This window comes from Hippocampus zosterae, chromosome 20 (assembly GCF_025434085.1).
Source record: "Hippocampus zosterae strain Florida chromosome 20, ASM2543408v3, whole genome shotgun sequence".
Classification (NCBI taxonomy): Eukaryota; Metazoa; Chordata; class Actinopteri; order Syngnathiformes; family Syngnathidae; genus Hippocampus; species Hippocampus zosterae.
The window spans coordinates 12,301,597-12,320,994 of NC_067470.1; the positions used below are offsets into that span (position 1 = coordinate 12,301,597).

Below are 19,398 nucleotides of genomic sequence, written 5' to 3' on the forward strand. Positions count from 1 at the left end.
TGATTCATGGTGACTTCTCCATGTGCTTGCCCGGGATTTTTCTTCAGCTACTGCGGTTTCCTCCCGCATTCCAAAAACATGCATGGTAGGCTGATTGGACACTCTAAATCAGGAGGGCCCAACCAGTCGACCGCGCTCTACCTGTCGTCCGCGGAGTAGTCCCTGTCATAGTTGTCTTCTGTTTGTCTCCAGCAGGGGGCATCAGAGGGCTTTCTCCCCCAGCATCACACTTGTTGGTCATTTCATCATCAGCTCTTTTTGTTTATAAGGACTGCCATGCCGACTACTCGTCATCGCGTCGGTGTGTTGCTGTCATAGGTTTTTGTATGTTTTCGTTATTGGTGTTTTCAGGATTATCTTAGTGCTTTTGATTAAGTTTTCCCACAGTGTGCCCCTGTCAGAAGTTCGAAAGCCAGCATCCGTAATGGTATATGGGGCAGTGTTTGTGTAAATGGCATGGGTAACTTACACATCTATGAAGAAATGACTGTTGAAAAGCTGAAGCTGTACATCAAGCAAGACTCCCTCAAGTTTGAAGCAGCCACCAGAACGCTTATCTTTGCTGAGAATAATGTCTTTATAAAAGAACAAAAATTTCACCATCAATCTATATATTCACAAAAAGACTTCAAGGTGAACCAAATCCAAAACATTTCTTCCTGGTAAAATCAACAACTCTAACCTTGGGATTGATGAAACAAAGATAGAAAGAAGTCCTCACCAGCACCGATGAACATCCAGGGTATGGACATAGAGAGGGTGACCTCCTACAAGTACCTTGGTGTTCTTCTGAACGACAAACTGGACTGGTCTACAAACACGGACACCCTGATTAGGAAAGGACAGAGCCGACTCTTCCTACTCAGGAAACTGAGGTCTTTTGGGGTTCAGGGGTCACTCCTTGAGACGTTCTATAACTCGGTGGTGGCCTCGGCCATCCATTATGGCATTGTCTGCTGGTCAGGCAGCATCTCAGCCCGGGACAGAAAGAGACTGGAGCGACTGGTCAGAAAGGCCAGTTCTGTCCTGGGTTGCTCCCTTGACACTCTGGAGGAGGTGGGCAACAGAAGGATGCTAACTAAGCTAAAAGCTATGATGGCCAGTCCCTCCCACCCCCTCCAGCCCGCCCTGACAGCACTTGGTAGCTCCTTCAGCCAGAGACTGTTACACCCGCGCTGCAAGAAGGAGAGATACCGACGCTCGTTCCTACCGACTGCTGTCAGGCTGATGAATAAAAAATAACAATCATAATAATAATAATAATTAAATGATGTGAAGGAAAATTGTAAATAGTACTGTGATTTATCCATTTTGTGTTCATATTGCATTTAATTGAAAGATGTTTGTTGTTTTTTTCTCTTTCTTCTTTCTACATACATTCTTGCTGCTGGAGGCTGTAAATTTCCCCAGTGTGGGACGAATAAAGGATATCTTATCTTTTATCTTATAAAGTTCTTGCTTTGTATGACACAACTTCCTGGCCAGGTGTATAAATAATTCCAGTCACAAATGTGTGATGCACAGGTGATTTTCGCGAAGAATTACATTTCTCAACATAAAGTGCGTTGGCCTAATACGGTATATTTATTCCCTGTGAATAAATGCTTTCCATCCTTTCCCATTGGTCATCAAATATATTGTAATACAGTATTTGTTTCCCGGTGGCCCGGTGTTCCAGTCGTGTGCGCGTCGACCTCACAGCGCAGACATTCCGGGTTCTCCGGCCTCCCTGTGTGGAGTTTGCATGTTCTCCCCGGGCCTGCATGGGCTTTCTCCGGGTACTCCGGGTTCCTCCCACATTCCAAAAACATGCATGGCAGCCTGATTGAACACTCGAAATTGTCCTTAGGTGTGAGTGTGAGCATGGTTGGTTGTTCATCTCTGTGTGGCTTGCGTTTGGTTGGCAACTAGTTCAAGGTGTTCCCCGCCTACTGCCCTAAGACAGCTGGGATAGGGATTTGTTTCCCTTCCTGGTGAGGTGTTGTGCTCACTTAACTTGGAAAACAAACACCTCCCTGTTGAATAAGATAAAGAGTTAAAATTACAATCAGGACATCTAGCCCGAGGATCAAACTGGCACCTTGTCTACATAGTTTTTAGGCGTGCACTTAACCACTATGCGAAACCTCTGTGTAGGAGACTGGACCAGTGTAGAATTTTGTGTCTGTTATGTTAAAAGAATAATTCACTTGTGTGTTCGCAAGCACCCTGATCGAATTTATTTTGTGATTTCCTTGCGAGAATTTCTGTTTTGGTGAATGTTTTTCTTTGTGCCATTGAAGGTATCATTCATTTTCATTTTTTCTGAGGCGGCCTTTGAACGTATCTCAAACCCAATTCGTAAGAAAGGGAATGTTGTGGAAGAAATGCATACAATACAATACAATACAATACATGCTGATTTATATAGCGCTTTCACAACAGTGGCAGCTGTAACAAAGCGCTTCACAAAACAGTTAACATAAAGTAAAATAAGAAACATAACATAAAACACGACAGTCGTGCAGTCCTAATTAAGAAAAGAATCAAGTGTACACTTAAAAGACAACACTGGAGCTTTTTTTGTCTGCTCTGTTCATCTCTGCCGACAACGTTTTTTTTTTTTTTTTTTTTTTGGTAAGGATTTCTTGTAGTGTGTAGTACACACGAATCCAAACTATCTCAAACTAAATTAAACGTGACTGGAATATTTTTCCAACTGCAGTTTCCAAACTATAATATCTTTGTCCAAAAGATGAGCTGGCCGCGGCTCAATGAAAGCACACACAAACATTTTGAAAAGAGCCAGTCCTGAGGGGTATACGGTACAATACATGGCTACCAAACGTCGCACAACTAATGATGTGTCGTTCGCGAACGAGCCGGCTCTTAGACGCGGCTCTTTGAAGTGAACGAAGGGAGCCGGAAGGGGAGGGTTACACACACACACGCTGCAGTTTAGAGAAGGGGGAGGAGTTAGAGAAGAGACTCACACAGCACACTGAGCAGCACGCGAACAAGACAGACGAGGAGACGAGAGAGCTAGTTAGTGAAAAAAACAACACGGTGGAAAGTGGAAAGGTGAGAAAATGGATAGGAAATGCAGTGAAATATGGACTCATTTCAATTTAATTGATAGTTCAAAGGCAGCGTGTAGACTGTGCAAGGTTAAAATATCCCATAGATCAGGCTCCACAAATAACCTGCACAGGCACATCAGAAATGTCCACCCATCAGCACAATTTGAAGAGAAAAGACAAGCAAGGGAACCAGCTATTAATGAAGGTGCTAGTGCAGGGGTGCCCATTAGGTAGATCCTGATCTACCGGTAGATTTAAGACCGGTCCCGAGTAGATCTGAAGAGTGTCGAGGAGAAAAAAAAACAAACAACCATTTGTGTGTCTTTGTACATGTTAGTAATATATTTTTTGTGTCATGTACGCTGCACCCTAATCATCCTATCAGTCTCATTTTCACAAAATAAATTATTAAAAAAATAAAGCAGGTAAATCTTGAATTTACGATGGCGCCTGATTACGTCGCCGGAAGTTGTTAGCGCTCAGCAGTCTGCAATTGCAGCTTGTGATAAGAGCTGTTGCGCTCTATCTTTTATCGTCATTCTTCTCATTCAGAGTTTGCTTCGTGTACAATTCACCGAGGGCACGGGCAAAGAATAGGAATCTAGGAGGGTCCAGGGAAGCACTTTAAAATGGTACTTGTGAGCTACGATAGTTAACAGGCTGCAGAAGTGCGTCGCATGCCTCAGTTTCAGGCTGTTTCTCATCATGGCGTGTGTGTGTGTGTGTGTGCGCGTGCGTGCGTGTGTGCGTGCGTGCGCGCGTGTGCGCGTGCGTGCCGGTAAGGGTAGTTCCCGTGAGGTTAGTTGATCGAAAAGTAGATCTTCGATCCGAAAAGTTTGGGCAGCCCTGTCTAGTGTGTCTGCAACTGTTGCTGCTGCTGCAATGTCACAACTGCCTAGATGTACAACCCAGAGCTCTATGAGCCACTTTATGCAAAAAGCTATAAAACCAGCAAAACGGAACACAATTGACGATGAACTGTAAATTTCCCCAGTGTGGGACAAATAAAGGATATCTTATCTTATATCTTATAAAATGATTGGATTTTCAGCCATTTTGTGTTGGCTGTGTGTTGTAGCAACATCTGTCCCCTCGGAGAGAATATTCTCCAAAACAGGGCAAATATTAACAGAGAGGAGAAACAGGATCAACCCCTCAAAGCTGAGGCACTTGGTTTTTCTTCATGCCAATCTTCGCTAAAGACAAGCTAAAACCTTTACCTGGATGCTGTTTTTTCTTTTTGTTTTACAAATTTTAATTTATAATTTGTTGTGGTATTCAACGCTTACTTATGTTGTTTTAATGTAAATAGTTAAAAGCTTATCAATATACACATTGAAAGATTGGAACTTTTTGACGACCTTGTTTTGAGATGGGTCTTTGTACTTTGTTTTTATTTTTGTAGCACTCCATGTTGTACTCCATGTTGAGTATGTTCATAAGAATATAAATAAAGCCATATAAATAATAAATATTTGATATAATGTCCATTTTTTGCATTAGTAATTCATTTTACACATATTACGTTATTTTTTGTATTAAATTTATTTAAGCAACAAAAAAACTGAGGAGTCATTTGGGAGCCGAAAGAACCGGCTCTCAACAGTCTGAAACGTTTCCCGAATTGGTCATGTGGTACAACAGTTAATGAAGCTCGACGTCATCGTTTTCGACTCCTGCCCTAAAGGAAGCAAGAACCGCCCCCTTCATGGCTCATACACGCTTGTTTTCATTTAACTGCATGCGAGCTCGTTGCACTTTTTGTTAACATTTTAAAACAATAGTTGTCCATATTCAAAAAATCTAAAACACAAACAAACACAAAACCTGTTTCATAAATGTACATAAAACAGTCAATAGCTGGAGTTTTTATTAAGAAAAAAAAATGTGGATATGAATATCGGCTTGAAATATGAATTATCATGCACATCAAAGACATCACAATTCCTGAAATTCATATTATTTGCAGATGAAACAAACATCCAGGGTAATTTTCTAAATTCACAGCAATTGTTGAACAGTATTATACATGATTGATCAAAATCAAAAACTGGTTTGACAAATCTTAAATTATTACTGTGTGTAGATAACACATCACTCCACACTATTTTCTGTTCACTGGCTTTACTTTTCCTGAATTACTTCACAGAAGTGTGGATCAATAAAATAACAGTTTAATAATTTCACTCATCAGACTGCAAAAAAAGAGCTGTTAGAGTGGTTGTCCGAGATTTTCTTGGACAAAGTTAAAGAAATGACTCGGCGCACAGGAAAATTGTCTTCAATATCGGCGGGAGCGGATCTCTGAGAGCGAACGTCGGTTTAGTTGCTCCGATGATACACACTCCGCTCCCTCTCAGCCGGTTCGAACCTTTATTGCAAAATACAAGAAAGACACTGCCCCAGAGATTTGCATACCGCTTCCCCCGGCCCGGCCTCTTCGGTTGATCTACCCGAATACACAAGTCATAGACTTTCCTGATGACAAATGTCCACCTGGGCGCGACAGCTGTTCCCAAACTGTCTTTTGGTATTCAACAACTCTTTGTTCCCAATTTGTTTATTCCCACTCTATGATTGAATCTAGCCTTCTTCCAAGCGTTCGCCCCCCTTGCTTTAACATGATTCCTCAAGAAAAGGCCCTCCGCCCAAACGGCCGACACCTCTGCGCCGAGTATGTCCAGACGTGCCCAAATTAACCGAAACTTTAAACATGATACAATTTTCTTCATAGATTTCTCTATCAGTGGTCTATGAGATGGGAGTAAAATTGTTAAAAAAATAATATTGTCGAATAATACCAAACTCTTTTTATTTTGGGAAGAGGTGAGAGTTTATGGGTGAGGTGTAATCTTTGCTCCACTTGAAGAACTCATCAGAAACGTTTGTTTCAGACTTTGGTCATGCATGTATGAAGCGATGGTGCGCGTGTCAATGTCTATGCACCACTGACTTACGTATAAACATTTCAAATTAAAGATGGTTCCACAAAATGTTTGTGTTAACGAACCCTTCATTTAATCTGTGAATTGTATCTACCGTATTTTCTACACTGTAAGACGCACCTAAAAGCATTCAAGTTTCTCAAAAGCCGACAAGTGCACCTTATAAAAAAATTATATACATGGAGTACAGTACTGTATATGTTGCTCCATGTGACTCACTATTATTTTGCAGCTTCTTGCGTACTGTTTGCGGACTTAAAAAAATTCCCTGTATATGTTAATTGGTCACTACTTTGCAGATATGCGTTTATCACGGGTGGTTTTGGTCCCCATTAACCACGATAAACGAGGGATTACTGTATTGTATTCCTTTAGAGTAGCTCCATCTAGTGGATGCATAAAGCAACTGCAGCCTCTATTGTAGTTTCTATTCTATGCGTCTCATAATGCGGTGCGCCCTGTGTATGAAAACAGTTTTAAAATAGGCCATTCATTAAAGGTGCGCCCTATAGTGCAAAAATACGGTACTTTGAAATACTTTTTGAAAGGTCCAGAAAGGTTCTTGGATTCAGAATCTGGCAATGAAAATGGCGAGACTGACTCCGATTTGTCAGACAAAGAAAATGCACTCGAGAGACGACTGGAGAGAAATGGCACTGCATGAAGCAGAAGACTAATTTTGCATGCTTCTGTTGCCATGAATGACGCATTTGCAGAAGATAATATTGAAGAAAATGGACCCAAAGGTCAGCATATGTTGCTCACTTAACCATTGCTCAAACTCATGTAGATTGGTGGCATGATCAAGAAGTGTTGGCGTGGCCCCTCCAACGATTAGCAACCAGCAAGTTGTCATTTGGGCAATGTAGTAGTCATTCCTTGTTGGAATTTTATATTTTGACTGAAAGAAAAATGTCTTCCTAGCGACGGGGGCTTCCGCCTTTGTCCTCTCCTTGTGAGTTGTTTGAAATGTATTTTTGTCATGAATTGGGCCAGAACTCGTCACCTGCTGTTATTTTGCCGTGGATTATGTAAGAGCAAGGTAATTGACACTATACTTGCCACATGCGACTGTGAATGCTGTCGAGATGGATTTGAATTCTCTCTCTCTCTCTCAGTTGATGGGTGTTCTACATTTGAAGAAGTAGTGGACGTGATACCAGCTCAAGCAGGGTCCCACCGATGGCAACCAATTGCGATTCACATTCACCTTTTCAACCACTCCCAAAAAAGTAATTCTCACCCGAGCCATGAATAGAGGATCTGACACAGACCTGATGAAGCATCCTCAAACATATTTCTCTATTTTTCAGTGTTTTATCTTTTAGATTTTGTGTCAGTCAACAACACGCACACAACCACTCTCCAAGTGACGGTTTACTTGTATTCCACTAGAGGGCGAAAAGGACTTTGATACAGACAAACTAATTTGATCCGTCCTGTAGCCTGTTTTACAGTCCAAATTTTTATTACATTATCGACAAACACCAGTTGTGCTTCATTTGGTGCTTTCAAACAGTAAACAAGAAAATGAACGTGTTCTGTCAAACCTTAAAAACAAGTCTCAGGAGCAAAGTGAATACTTAAGAGAGCTTAGTAGTCAAAAGATGGTGTCGATAACACCACAAATGATAACGGCAAACGTCTGCTTCTCCTCTGCCATTCAAATAACTTCTGTATCACCGACACATGGTTCCCCCGCAAGCAGATCCATCACTGGACCTGGTATAGCCCTGATGGAAGAACCCGGATCCTCCGTCACCAACTGCAGGGTCTTCAGATGTGCATAGTTGGGCAACACTGACCACCGCCTGTTGGTTGCCCAGCTAAGACTTAAAATACGACCAGACCCATCTATCAGGCCACAACCACGTTTGATGTCTTCCAGACTCTGCGACCCCACCACTGCCTCCGCATATCGCCGCTCCATCACCAACGCCTTCACCGCTCTGGCCGTTGATGACATCGCAGACTGGTAGACTTTCAAATTAAAGGTCAACCAGGATGCCCAGGATGTATTGGGAAGATCAAGATCTCTTCCCAAACAACCATGGATCTCACAGCTGACCCTCGACATCATTGACCGCCGCCGTGCTGCTTGCCTGCTCGGTGATATCACAGAGTACCGGAGGCTCAATGCAGCACGGAATGCGGCAATTGCAACTGACAGGGAGAGATACTGGGGAGAAGAGGCCGAACGCATGGAATCAGCAGCACAGCGCAACGACCTTAGACAGGTCTTTCAAATGCTGCGCCAAGCCCGCATCGGACCACACATCAAGACCGCCCTCATGAAGGATGCCAGTGGAAATCGCATCACCACTGAAATAGACTGCCTTGAACTCTTTAAAGAGCACTTCAGCAACCTCATTCATCACCCTCCAGTTCCCACCGACCCCCGTCTTGTTACTGCCAACTCTACCACCCCCAACCCCAACTGCAAAACTGACCCAGTCACAATCGACGAGGTCAGAGCAGCAATAAAATCACTAAAAAAATCACAAGGCCCCTGGAATCTGTGCCATCACTGCAGAGCTGCTCAAAGAAGGTGGTGACTCCATGGCCCAGTGGCTCACCCACATCATTAACCATGTGTGGGTGGCAGAACAGCCCCCCACAGACTAGGACCCGAGGCATCATCCTGCCATTCTGGAAGCGGAAAGGCGACAAGCAACTCTGCAACAACTACAGAGGCATCTCACTGCTCTCCATACCCGCGAACATGTTCACCCGGATCCTTCTCACCCATGCCCTTCCCGCCATTCGAAGCCGTCGCTGCCCCCAACAAGCTGGCTTCATGCCCAACCGGTCCACCATAAATCACATCTCAGCAGTTAGACTCATTGTTGAGAAGGTTAGAGAGTTTCGGAACGACCAACATCTTTTTATAGCCTTCATAGATCTCAAAGCTGCCTTTGATACAGTCGACCACCTCTCCCTTAGGAACATTCTGAAATACCTTGGAGTGCCACCCAAAATAACCACATTGTTCCAGCAACTCTACAACAACTCAGAGAGCTGTGTTCGTGTGAATGCGAAGGACTCAGAGTGGTTCCCCATTAACAGCGGGGTCAGACAGGGCTGCGTGGCCGCTCCTGACCTACTTAACTGTGTCATTGACCACCTTATGATCCGAGTCCGGGAGCAAGTCTCAGGCGTGTCGCTCGGCAACTTCCACCTGACCGACCTTGAATACGCTGATGACACCACCCTGTTCAGCAACTCCCTCCAACACCTCAGCAGTGCTCTCTCCATATACCAAACAGAAGCAGCAAAGCTGGGCCTCCAAGTAAGCTGGCAGAAAACCAAACTTATGTATATCGGTGACAGACCCAACCCCTCCCCCCCTGATCCTTGGCACAGACGAAGTGCAATTTGTCAATTCCATCATCTACCTGGGCTCCACTATTACCAGCAGCGGCAATCTCAAGCCAGAGATTGACCGCAGACGCGCCCTCGGGGCCGTGGCAATCTCAAGCCAGAGATTGACCGCAGACGCGCCCTCGCGGCCGCGGCAATGCAGTCACTGTGGCGGCCCCTCTGGCGCCAACACTCAGTGTCCCAAAAGACCAAGATGCGCATTTATAACTCAGCAGTTCTTCCCATCCTCCTGTATGGTGCAGAATCCGGGCCATTAAACAAGACCCAGGCCAAGAGGATCGATGGCTTTGACAGCAGGTCACTCAGAACCATCTTGAACATTAGCTGGCACCTCCATGTTTCCAACTCAGATCTCCGAAAACATACCCTTCAGCCCCCTGCATCCCGACTGGCCGCTCAGAGGTGCATCCGTTGGCTTTGTCATCTCCTCCGATTACCCCCGGAACACCCAACTCGTGCCATTTTCTCATTTGATCCAGCGACAGCCGGCTGGAAAAGGCCATGCGACAGACCCCGCACCAGATGGCTTGACGTCATCAGAGAGGATCTCAAACACCAGGGCCTTACCCTGGAGGATGCAGCGGACCCTGGCCCATGACCGTGGTCATTGGCGGACCCTGGTGAAGCTGATCGGCTCTACGCACTGCGACGACCCAGCCGAATGAGACTCCGCGTCGCAAGAGCATTTATTATTATTAGTAGTAGTCAAAAACCAGTGGAGGTGATATTTCACAATGATTGGCAAAAGAAGCATGAATACACAAAACTGAACTGATTTTAATGACAATATGTCAATCAAAAATGAGATTGGGATTTGTGTTTATCTTTTTTGGTTTGTACTCCAAGTATTACGGTGATAAGGAGGATAATGATTTTTTAAAAAGTATTTTACTTTTTTAATTTGACCCTGACGAAATTCTCACGAGACAGCAAATAACTTATTTTCTGCAATAGTCTACAGAACATCTGTCAAATTAAAAAGTGGTTTCACAGAAACCGATATATTGATTCTCTCGTTTAAAAAAAAAAAAAGGAAAAGAAACTCTTGGGACTAGTGTTATGTCCATCCAATATCTGTAACTATCGCGTACCATAAAGTGATGGGTACCTGTGATGCGAACCCTTTATATACTCTGGAGTGGAACTCCTTCTTTTTCCATTTTGAGGGCACTTTTCTTGCGCCTGCAGCACACTATTATTACAACAGTTATGATGATCAGTAGCAAGATGAGGAGGATGACAGTGACAATCACGCCCACTGAATACACTGTAGGGAAAAAAAGACATTTGAGATACATTATCAGATGTGCTAATGACCAACATTGATCAATTAAAACAAAAATACAGACAGACACAAAAGTATGTCTTGAATCTTGCTCCAAAGTCTTCCTGCGAAGACGAGGGCATAGGAAGTCCCTCTTCAGATCTGACTGAAAAGTTAAAGTGTGATACAATTGATCAAAAACAAACTGCTGAACAGGTTGGAAACTTGGGTGTGATTCAAGTGAACAGTCCTAAAAGGGTTCAGGTCCTACTTCAAGGAAAGTAGTTCTTTGTGATCATTCTCTTTTGAATCTAATCAAATGGCCATGATGTGGGATCCCTCAACGGTTTGTCATTGGACCCCTTTTCTTCAGTCACTATATGTTACCTTTGAGTCAGATGCTCCATGGTTTGTCACACAGCTATTCATCAATTTCCCAGAATGACAGCAGTTCATTTAACATGCTGTGTCACTGTCTTGAGCGAAATAGCAACTGGATTAACAAAAATTTCCTTTGGCTGAACCAAAACAAAATGGAGGTAGTTGCTTTCGGCAAGCGAGAAAAAAAGGATTGCTGTGAGAAAACACCCGCAGTCACTGTCTTTTAAAACTGTTAAGGAATTATTCCGCTAGAAGTAGTAGTAGAACATTGTTGAGGAATTTCATCTTGCTATGAGAACAATTGATACTAGTCTCTGTCCTGAACATCTGCTGAAGTACTTAAAAGAATGTAGTGTGAAGTTTAGATCCTATTTTCACTTGGTTAATTAACAGCCCCCAAGTGTTTTTCTGCCTCCACCACCTCGTAAAAATCCCTGAAGGCTGTCAAGTGCCCTTAAAGAGGAACCCTAATCTCAAGATCTGTGACCATAAGCAGTGGTCTATACTTTGTCTATACTCTGTCATCATATCAAGATCGAACTTTGCTTGATCTTCCTTATCTCTGCTTTTTACTTGGTTATGGTGTTGTTCCTTCATGTTGGTTGAAGGTATTTCCTGCTCACTGTTATTACAATCACCTTTAGTGCCCTCGGCCCCCACCACTTCTGGGGCCCCCCTCCACAGGACATGTTTTAGAGGAGCTGTTATCTCAGGTATCTGTGTTCCTGCCATCGCACCAAATGGGGGGTAGTGGTGGTCTGGTCTCACCTCACCGCTCCCGGCTTCCTCCGGCCACACCGGTTCAGATGACATGTTACCTTCTTTGTTTCGGGATTTGCATGAGAGGCGTACCTCCCCGCCTCTCATTATCATATTGTCTCTATATAATCTCATGAATGTGTTTCTTCGGGGTTTCCTGATGAAATCTGAGACTCACAGGAGCCCGAATCGATTTGTGTTGCGTTGTGATAAACTGAAGAAAAGACAACGTGGTGTTGGGTCTTCTTCCACCTTATAGAGAGATAAAAGAACCTGTAACCAAGGAGGGCCAAGAGCAAATTGACAGCTCCCATTCCTCAACAAAAACCAAAGACCTGGGGTAGGAAAAAAAAATCAAGTCAACCAACTAGATTTCAAAAAATAGTCGAAGTATTTTTTTTCCTTCTTGTTGCCCGAGTCGTTTCTGGGCTTCGTTACACTGCATTCATACAGACATTTACAGAGCACATAAATCCATTTGACCAGGGTTACCCAAACGCCGGTCCGCGGAACATTCCCGGTCTCCGTGAGCCGTCACCTTACCGTGGTGGAGGGGTTTGTGTGTCCCAATGATCCTAGGAGCTAAGTTGTCTGGGGCTTTATGCCCCTGGCAGGGTCACCCATGGCAAACAGGTCCTAGGTGAGGGACCAGACAAAGCATGGCTCACAAAGCCCCTTAATGACAGATAAAATCGATGGTATCCAGTTTCCCTTGCCCGGACGCGGGTCACCGGGGCCCCCCTCTGGAGCCAGGCCTGGAGGTGGGGCTCGTTGGCGAGCGCCTGGTGGCCGGGCCTACACCCATGGGGCCCGGCCGGGCTCAGCCCGAAGAGGCAACGTGGGTCCCCCTTCTCATGGTCTCACCACCCGTGGGAGGGGTCAAAGGGGTCGGGTGCAATGCGAGCTGGGCGGCAGCCAAAGGCGGGGACCCTGGCGGTCCGATCCTCGGCTGCAGAAGCTAGCTCTTGGGACATGGAATGTCACCTCTCTGGCGGGGAAGGAGCCCGAGCTGGTGTGTGAGGCAGAGAAGTTCCGACTGGATATAGTCGGACTTGCCTCCACACACAGCCTAGGTTCTGGTACCAGTCCTCTCGAGAGGGGTTGGACTCTCTTTCACTCTGGAGTTGCTCACGGTGAGAGGCGCAGAGCAGGTGTGGGCATACTTATTGCCCCCCGGCTCAGTGCCTGTACATTGGGGTTCACACCGGTGGACGAGAGGGTTGCATCCCTCCGCCTGCGGGTGGGGGGACGGGTCCTGACTGTTGTTTGTGCATATGCACCAAACAGCAGCTCAGCATACCCACCCTTTTTGGAGTCCTTGGAGGGTGTGCTGGAGAGTACTCCTGCTGGGGACTCCCTTGTTCTACTGGGGGACTTCAATGCTCACGTGGGCAATGACAGTGAGACCTGGAGGGGCGTGATTGGGAGGAACGGCCCCCCCGATCAGAACTCGAGTGGTGTTTTGTTATTGGACTTCTGTGCTCGTCACGGACTGTCCATAACGAACACCTTGTTCAAGCATAAGGGTGTCCACGTGTGCACTTGGCACCAGGACACCCTAGGCCGTAGTTCGATGATCGACCTTGTGGTCGTGTCATCGGATTTGCGGCCGCATGTTCTGGACACTCGGGTGAAGAGAGGGGCGGAGCTGTCAACTGATCATCACCTGGTGGTGAGTAGGCTCCGATGGTGGGGGAAGATGCCGGTCCGTCCTGGCAGACCCAAACGTATTGTGAGGGTTTGTTGGGAGCGTCTGGCGGAATCCCCTGTCAGAAGGAGTTTCAACTCCCACCTCCGACAGAGCTTTTCCCATGTTCCGGGGGAGACGGGGGACATTGAGTCCGAGTGGACCATGTTCCGTGCCTCTATTGTTGAGGCGGCCAATCTGAGTTGTGGCCGTAAGGTGGTTGGTGCCTGTCGTGGCGGCAACCCTCGTACTCACTGGTGGACACCAGCAGTAAGGGATGCCGTCAAGCTGAAGAAGGAGTCCTATCGAGCCTTTATGGCCTGTGGGACCCCAGAGGCAGCTGACGGGTACCGACTGGCCAAGCGGAACGCAGCTTCGGTGGTCGCCGAGGCAAAAACCCGAGCATGGGAAGAGTTCGGTGAGGCCATGGAAGCCGACTTCCGGACGGCTTCGAGGAAATTCTGGTCCACCATCCGACGTCTCAGGAAGGGGAAGCAGTGCACCACGAACACTGTGTACAGTGGGGATGGGACGCTGCTGACTTCGACTCGGGACGTTGTGAACCGGTGGGCAGAGTACTTCGAAGACCTCCTCAACTCCACCAACATGCCTTCCTTGGAGGAAGCAGAGCCTGGGGACTCTAAGGTGGGCTCTCCTATCTCTGTGGTTGAAGTCACCGATGTGATTAAAAAGCTCCTCGGTGGCAAGGCCCCAGGGGTGGATGAGATCCGCCCGGAGTTCCTCAAGGTTCTGGATGTTGTGGGGCTGTCCTGGTTGACACGCCTCTGCAACATCGCGTGGTCAACGGGGAGAGTGCCTCTGGATTGGCAGACCGGGGTGGTAGTCCCTCTTTTTAAAAAGGTTGTGTTCCAACTACAGAGGGATCACACTCCTCAGCCTCCCTGGTAAGGTCTATTCAGGGGTGCTGGAGAGGAGGGTCCATCAGGAAGTCGAGCCTCAGATTGAGGAGGAGCAGTGTGGTTTTCGTCCCGGCCGTGGAACAGTGGACCAGCTCTACACCCTTAGCAGGGTTCTCGAGGGTATGTGGGAATTCGCCCAACCAGTCTACATGTGTTTTGTGGACTTGGAGAAGGCGTTTGACCGTGTCCCTCGGGGAGTTCTGTGGGGGGTGCTTCGTGGGTATGGAGTACCGAACCCCCTGATACGGGCTGTTCGGTCACTATACCACCGATGTCAGAGTTTGGTCCGCATTGCCGGCAGTAAGTCGGAATCGTTTCCAGTGAGGGTAGGACTCCGCCAAGGCTGCCCTTTGTCACGATTCTGTTCATAACCTTCATGGACAGAATCTCTAGGCGCAGCCGAAGCGTTGAGGGGGTCCGTTTTGGTGGCCTCAGTATTGCATCCCTGCTTTTTGCAGATGATGTGGTGCTGTTGGCTCCTTCAAACAGGGCTCTCCAACTCTCACTGGAGCGTTTCGCAGCCGAGTGTGAAGCGGTTGGGATGAAAATCAGCACCTCCAAATCTGAAACCATGGTCCTCAGTCGGAAAAGGGTGGAGTGCCCCCTCCAGGTCGGGGGGGAGATCTTGCCCCAAGTGGAGGAGTTTAAGTATCTTGGGGTCTTGTTCACGAGTGAGGGCAGGAGGGAGCGAGAGATCGACAGGCGGATCGGTGCAGCGTCTGCTGTGATGCGGACGTTGTATCGGTCTGTCGTGGTGAAGAAGGAGCTGAGCCAAAGGGCGAAGCTCTCAATTTACCGGTCGATCTACGTTCCAACCCTCATCTATGGTCACGAGCTATGGGTCGTGACCGAAAGAACGAGATCCCGGATACAAGCGGCCGAAATGAGTTTTCTCCGCAGGGTGTCCGGGCTCTCCCTTAGAGATAAGGTGAGAAGCTCGGTCATCCGGGAGGGGCTCGGAGTCGAGCCGCTTCTCCTCCACATCGAGAGGAGCCAGATGAGGTGGCTTGGGCATCTGATTCGGATGCCTCCTGAACGCCTCCCTGGTGAGGTGTTCCGGGCATGTCCCACCGGGAGGAGACCCCGAGGAAGACCCAGGACACGCTGGAGAGACTATGTCACCCAGCTGGCCTGGGAACACCTCGGGATCCCCCGGGGAGAGCTGGAAGAAGTAGCTAGGGAGAGGGAAGTCTGGGCTTCCCTGCTAAAGCTGTTGCCCCCGCGACCCGGCCCCGGATAAGCGGTAGAAGATGGATGGATGGATGGATGGATAAATCCATTTGACCAGGGTTACCCAAACGCCGGTCCGCGGAACATTCCCGGTCCGCAGGACATTTGGTGCCAGGCCGCACAGAAAGAACTTGCCTTAATTCCATTTTATTTATTTCTGAATACGAAAGATGTTTTATTTTGAAAAATTACCGGATTCTCCGTTAAATTATCGGATTCTCCGTCACTTGACACGTTTCAAACCACGCTTCTGCGTCACGTGACCGATTACGCGAAACAAAAAGACTTAAAAGAATTAGTAAAAAAACTGCTGGAGATCGCAAATGACGGCGGCCTTAAAAGGACGTTCGAGACAACAGGCTTAAAGTTATGGCTGAATATTCTGAGATCACCATAATAGCACTGTTGCTATTTCCGACATCCTACATGTGTGAGGTGGGGGGTTTCTGCAGCAACGGCGACTAAAACAGAATTACGAAGTAGACTGGACATAAAACACACATTTGAGGTGTCATTGTCTCCTATTACCACGGGATTGGACCGTCTCGTTGCAGAAAATCAAGCTTGGGGCTGTGGTGAGTCCTCATTTTCATGCACTTTGAATTTGCGCTGTATCGAATTTGAAGGCATTAAACATTACCATAGCGAACAGAGTGCTGCGGCCAGAATAAGAGGCTCCTTGTGTTTATTTTATTGTTATTATATTTCGAAAACGCCACAGTTTTTATGCAGCTCATATCATATTATTTTGTTGTATTATTTCCACCATACCTTAAATGCCGGTCCCTGAAGATATTGTCTGACATAAACCGGTCCGTGGGGCAAAAAAGGTTGGGGACCCTTTTTGCAGTCGATTAGCACTCTCTAGTGGTGGAACGACGACACTGCAGGCCGTATGTTTTTGACATAATTTAGACCAGGGGTGGTCAAACTTTTTGGATCGAAGATCTACTTTTCGATCAACTAACTTCCCGGGATCTACCCTTACCGGCACGCGCGTGCGCACGCACGCACGCACACACACACACACACACACTCACACGCGCACACGCACGCCATGATGAGAAACAGCCTGAAACTGAGGCATGCGAAGCACTTTTGCAGCCTGTTAACTATCGTAGCTCACACGTGCCGTTTTAAAGTGCTTCCCTGGGCCCTCCTAGATTTCTATTCTTTGCTCGTGCCCTCGGTGAATTGTACACGAAGCAAACTCTGAATGAGAATAATGACGATAAAAGATAGAGCGCAACAGTTCTGATCACAAGCTGCAATTGCAGACTGCTGAGAGCTAACAACTTCCGGTGGCGTAATCACGCGCCACTGTAAATTCAAGATTTACCTGCTTTATTTTATTTTTAAATATTTTTTGGGTGAACATGAGACTGATAAGATGATTAGGGTGCAGTGTACATTATCATAAACAAATATATTATTAACATGTACAAAGACACACAAATGGTTGTTTGTTTGTTTTCTCCTCGACACTCCTCGAATCTACTTGGGACCTGTCTTAGATCTACCGGTAGATCAGGATCTACCTAATGAGCACCCCTGATTTAGACACTCGATGCCCATTCTGGTGCATTTTAACAGACAGTGGTTTGGAATTTGGGTCAATCAGATTATGATGTGAATGTCGTGAGAAGGATTTAAACCGTGGTCCCCCGGTGTAAAAGATAGGTAACATGTTTTGAATCTGCTGGACCCTATTCCAGCCATCTTCGGGCAGTAGGCGGGGGACACCCTGAACTGGTTGCCAGCCAATCGCAGCGCACACACAGACGAACAACCATCCGCACTCACACTCACACCTAGGGGGAATTTAGAGTGTTCAGTCAGCCTGCCATACATGTTTTTGGAATGTCGGAGGAACCCGGAGTACCTGGAGAAAACCCACGCAGGCCCAGGGAGAACATGCAAACTCCACACAGGAAGGCCATAGCTGGAATTGAACCCTGCACCTCTGCACTATGAAGTTGACACGCTAACCACTCAACTACCGAGCCACCCTAACCCCTGAATAGTTAATGACAATTATTGTTTGGTCTTTGTAGCCTGGATGTCATGTTAAGATGCGTAACAATTGGAAAAGTCATTTGTATTGTCAAGTACAATTTTGAAAGAGGATAGCTTGAGTGCTAACAGGCTACCAGTAGCTATCCTAGCATATAGTAACGCCAGCCAGAGGCCACATGGGTGTCAAACTATAAATAACTATTCCAAATGTTTCCCATTGTTTCAGTGCAAATCATGACAAATTAGTCAATTCGAACTGGACCTTTCACAATCAAAAACTCTGGACATACACGTGATTTTTGTTGTTGTTGATTCCTGGACCCTGCGCGAGGGAACAAGGGACACTGACATCAATATCTATCACATGATCCTTACGAGGGTCACAGGCGTACTAGTAATTATCACAGCTGTCTTTGGGCAGCAGGCAGGGGACACCCTGAATTGGTTGCCAGCCAATCACAGGGCACACAGACAAACAACCATTCATACTCACAATCACACTTAGGGACATTTTAGAACAGTGGTCCAGAGCTGGCAGTCCGTGGTCCAGCTCATCCGGACCTACAAGAGTATGTATTAAAAAATACTGGGAATAAAAACATTTACCAATTTTTTACCAATTTACCAGTTTTTACCAATTCACAATTTTCGAATAGGCGTGCGCAAGGACAGCTTTGTCCGATCCTTTGACAGAGTTGGCGTCTTGAAAGCTCACAAACGTTGGTTTGTTTCTCGGGCTATGCACTTTCTCACGGCAAACGTGGTAAAGTATGGTGCTGTAGTGACTTCTATATATATAATTCACCACCAACTGCAAACGTGTGAATGCAATGTTGCATATGCGTGTCAGAGAGTTCACGATTTGGTAACGGGGTAGAAATAATTGCAGTTCCTTTAAGGACCGCCATGTTTATCTGCTGGTTTCTATGGAAACCGACTTTCGGCGGGTCTTGGTTGGCGCGGGAAGTTTTGCTGCTGTTTGTGCTAATAAAAAATGACACACTCTCTCTGAGTGTGAACGTGAGAAATTGTCGCTTTCTTCGCGTTGCTACAATTTCCACACTGGTGACCCTCGACGTTTATTGCTGGACAATTCCAGACCGCGAAGATGTCCGTGAACGCTGTTTCGCTCAAGCTCCACGAGTTTTGGGAATCATCTGCGTCTGCTTGGTTCGCTCAGGCCCAGTTCGCCCTATGCGACATCACTGCGGATACTACGAGATACTACTACGTTGTTTCCGCGCTGGGCGGTTCGACGGTGTCCAGGGTCGTGAGTTTCCTCAAATCTCCTCCGACAGAAGGACGATATGATGCGCTGAAGGCTCACTTATTGAATACCTTTGAACTTTCCGACGCTGAACGGGCCGACAAACTTTTTTCTCTCCACGGCCTGGGGGACGGCAAGCCCTCAGAATTAATGGATCGTATCCTCGAGCTGCTAGGCGAGCACAAACCGGACTTTTTTTTTCTTCACCTTTTTCTGCGCCAGTTACCAACCCAGGTGAGGGCAGCTTTGGCTAACACCGCTATCACTGACTGTAGAGAGCTCGCTGCGGAGGCTGATAAATTTTTCCTGGACGGCCGGGAACACTGTACAGCGGCTCTCCTCCCCGTGACTGCCGCTCGTGCCTCCGATAATTACGCACTCGTCGCGGCGGCTGTCCCTCACCCGCGGCAGGCTACTGGTTTATGTTTTTACCACGCCAAGTTCGGACCGAAGGCTAAGAGGTGCCGCTCGCCGTGCTCGTTCGGTGGG

General features: G+C 46.8%; 1 protein-coding gene and 1 long non-coding RNA gene across 3 annotated transcripts in view; one reads left to right on the forward strand and one right to left on the reverse strand.

Moving 5' to 3' along the window:
• LOC127593079 (tissue factor-like) overlaps positions 1 to 19,398 on the reverse strand; it is a 67,767-nt gene that overhangs the window by 34,439 nt on the left and 13,930 nt on the right. Inside the window, exon 6 of one of the 2 annotated variants that reach the window (XM_052054299.1) lies at positions 10,497 to 10,652. The exons of the other annotated variant lie outside the window; for it this stretch is intronic. Coding sequence (XP_051910259.1) covers positions 10,510 to 10,652 — 143 coding nt within the window. The 3' untranslated portion in view covers positions 10,497 to 10,509. Of the gene's footprint in view, positions 1 to 10,496; positions 10,653 to 19,398 lie in introns of those variants that run through there. 2 annotated transcript variants of the gene reach the window in all.
• Positions 466 to 7,222, forward strand: LOC127593106 (uncharacterized). Its single transcript, XR_007960322.1, has 2 exons — positions 466 to 2,260; positions 7,047 to 7,222. It is a non-coding gene; the product is annotated as an uncharacterized LOC127593106 (long non-coding RNA).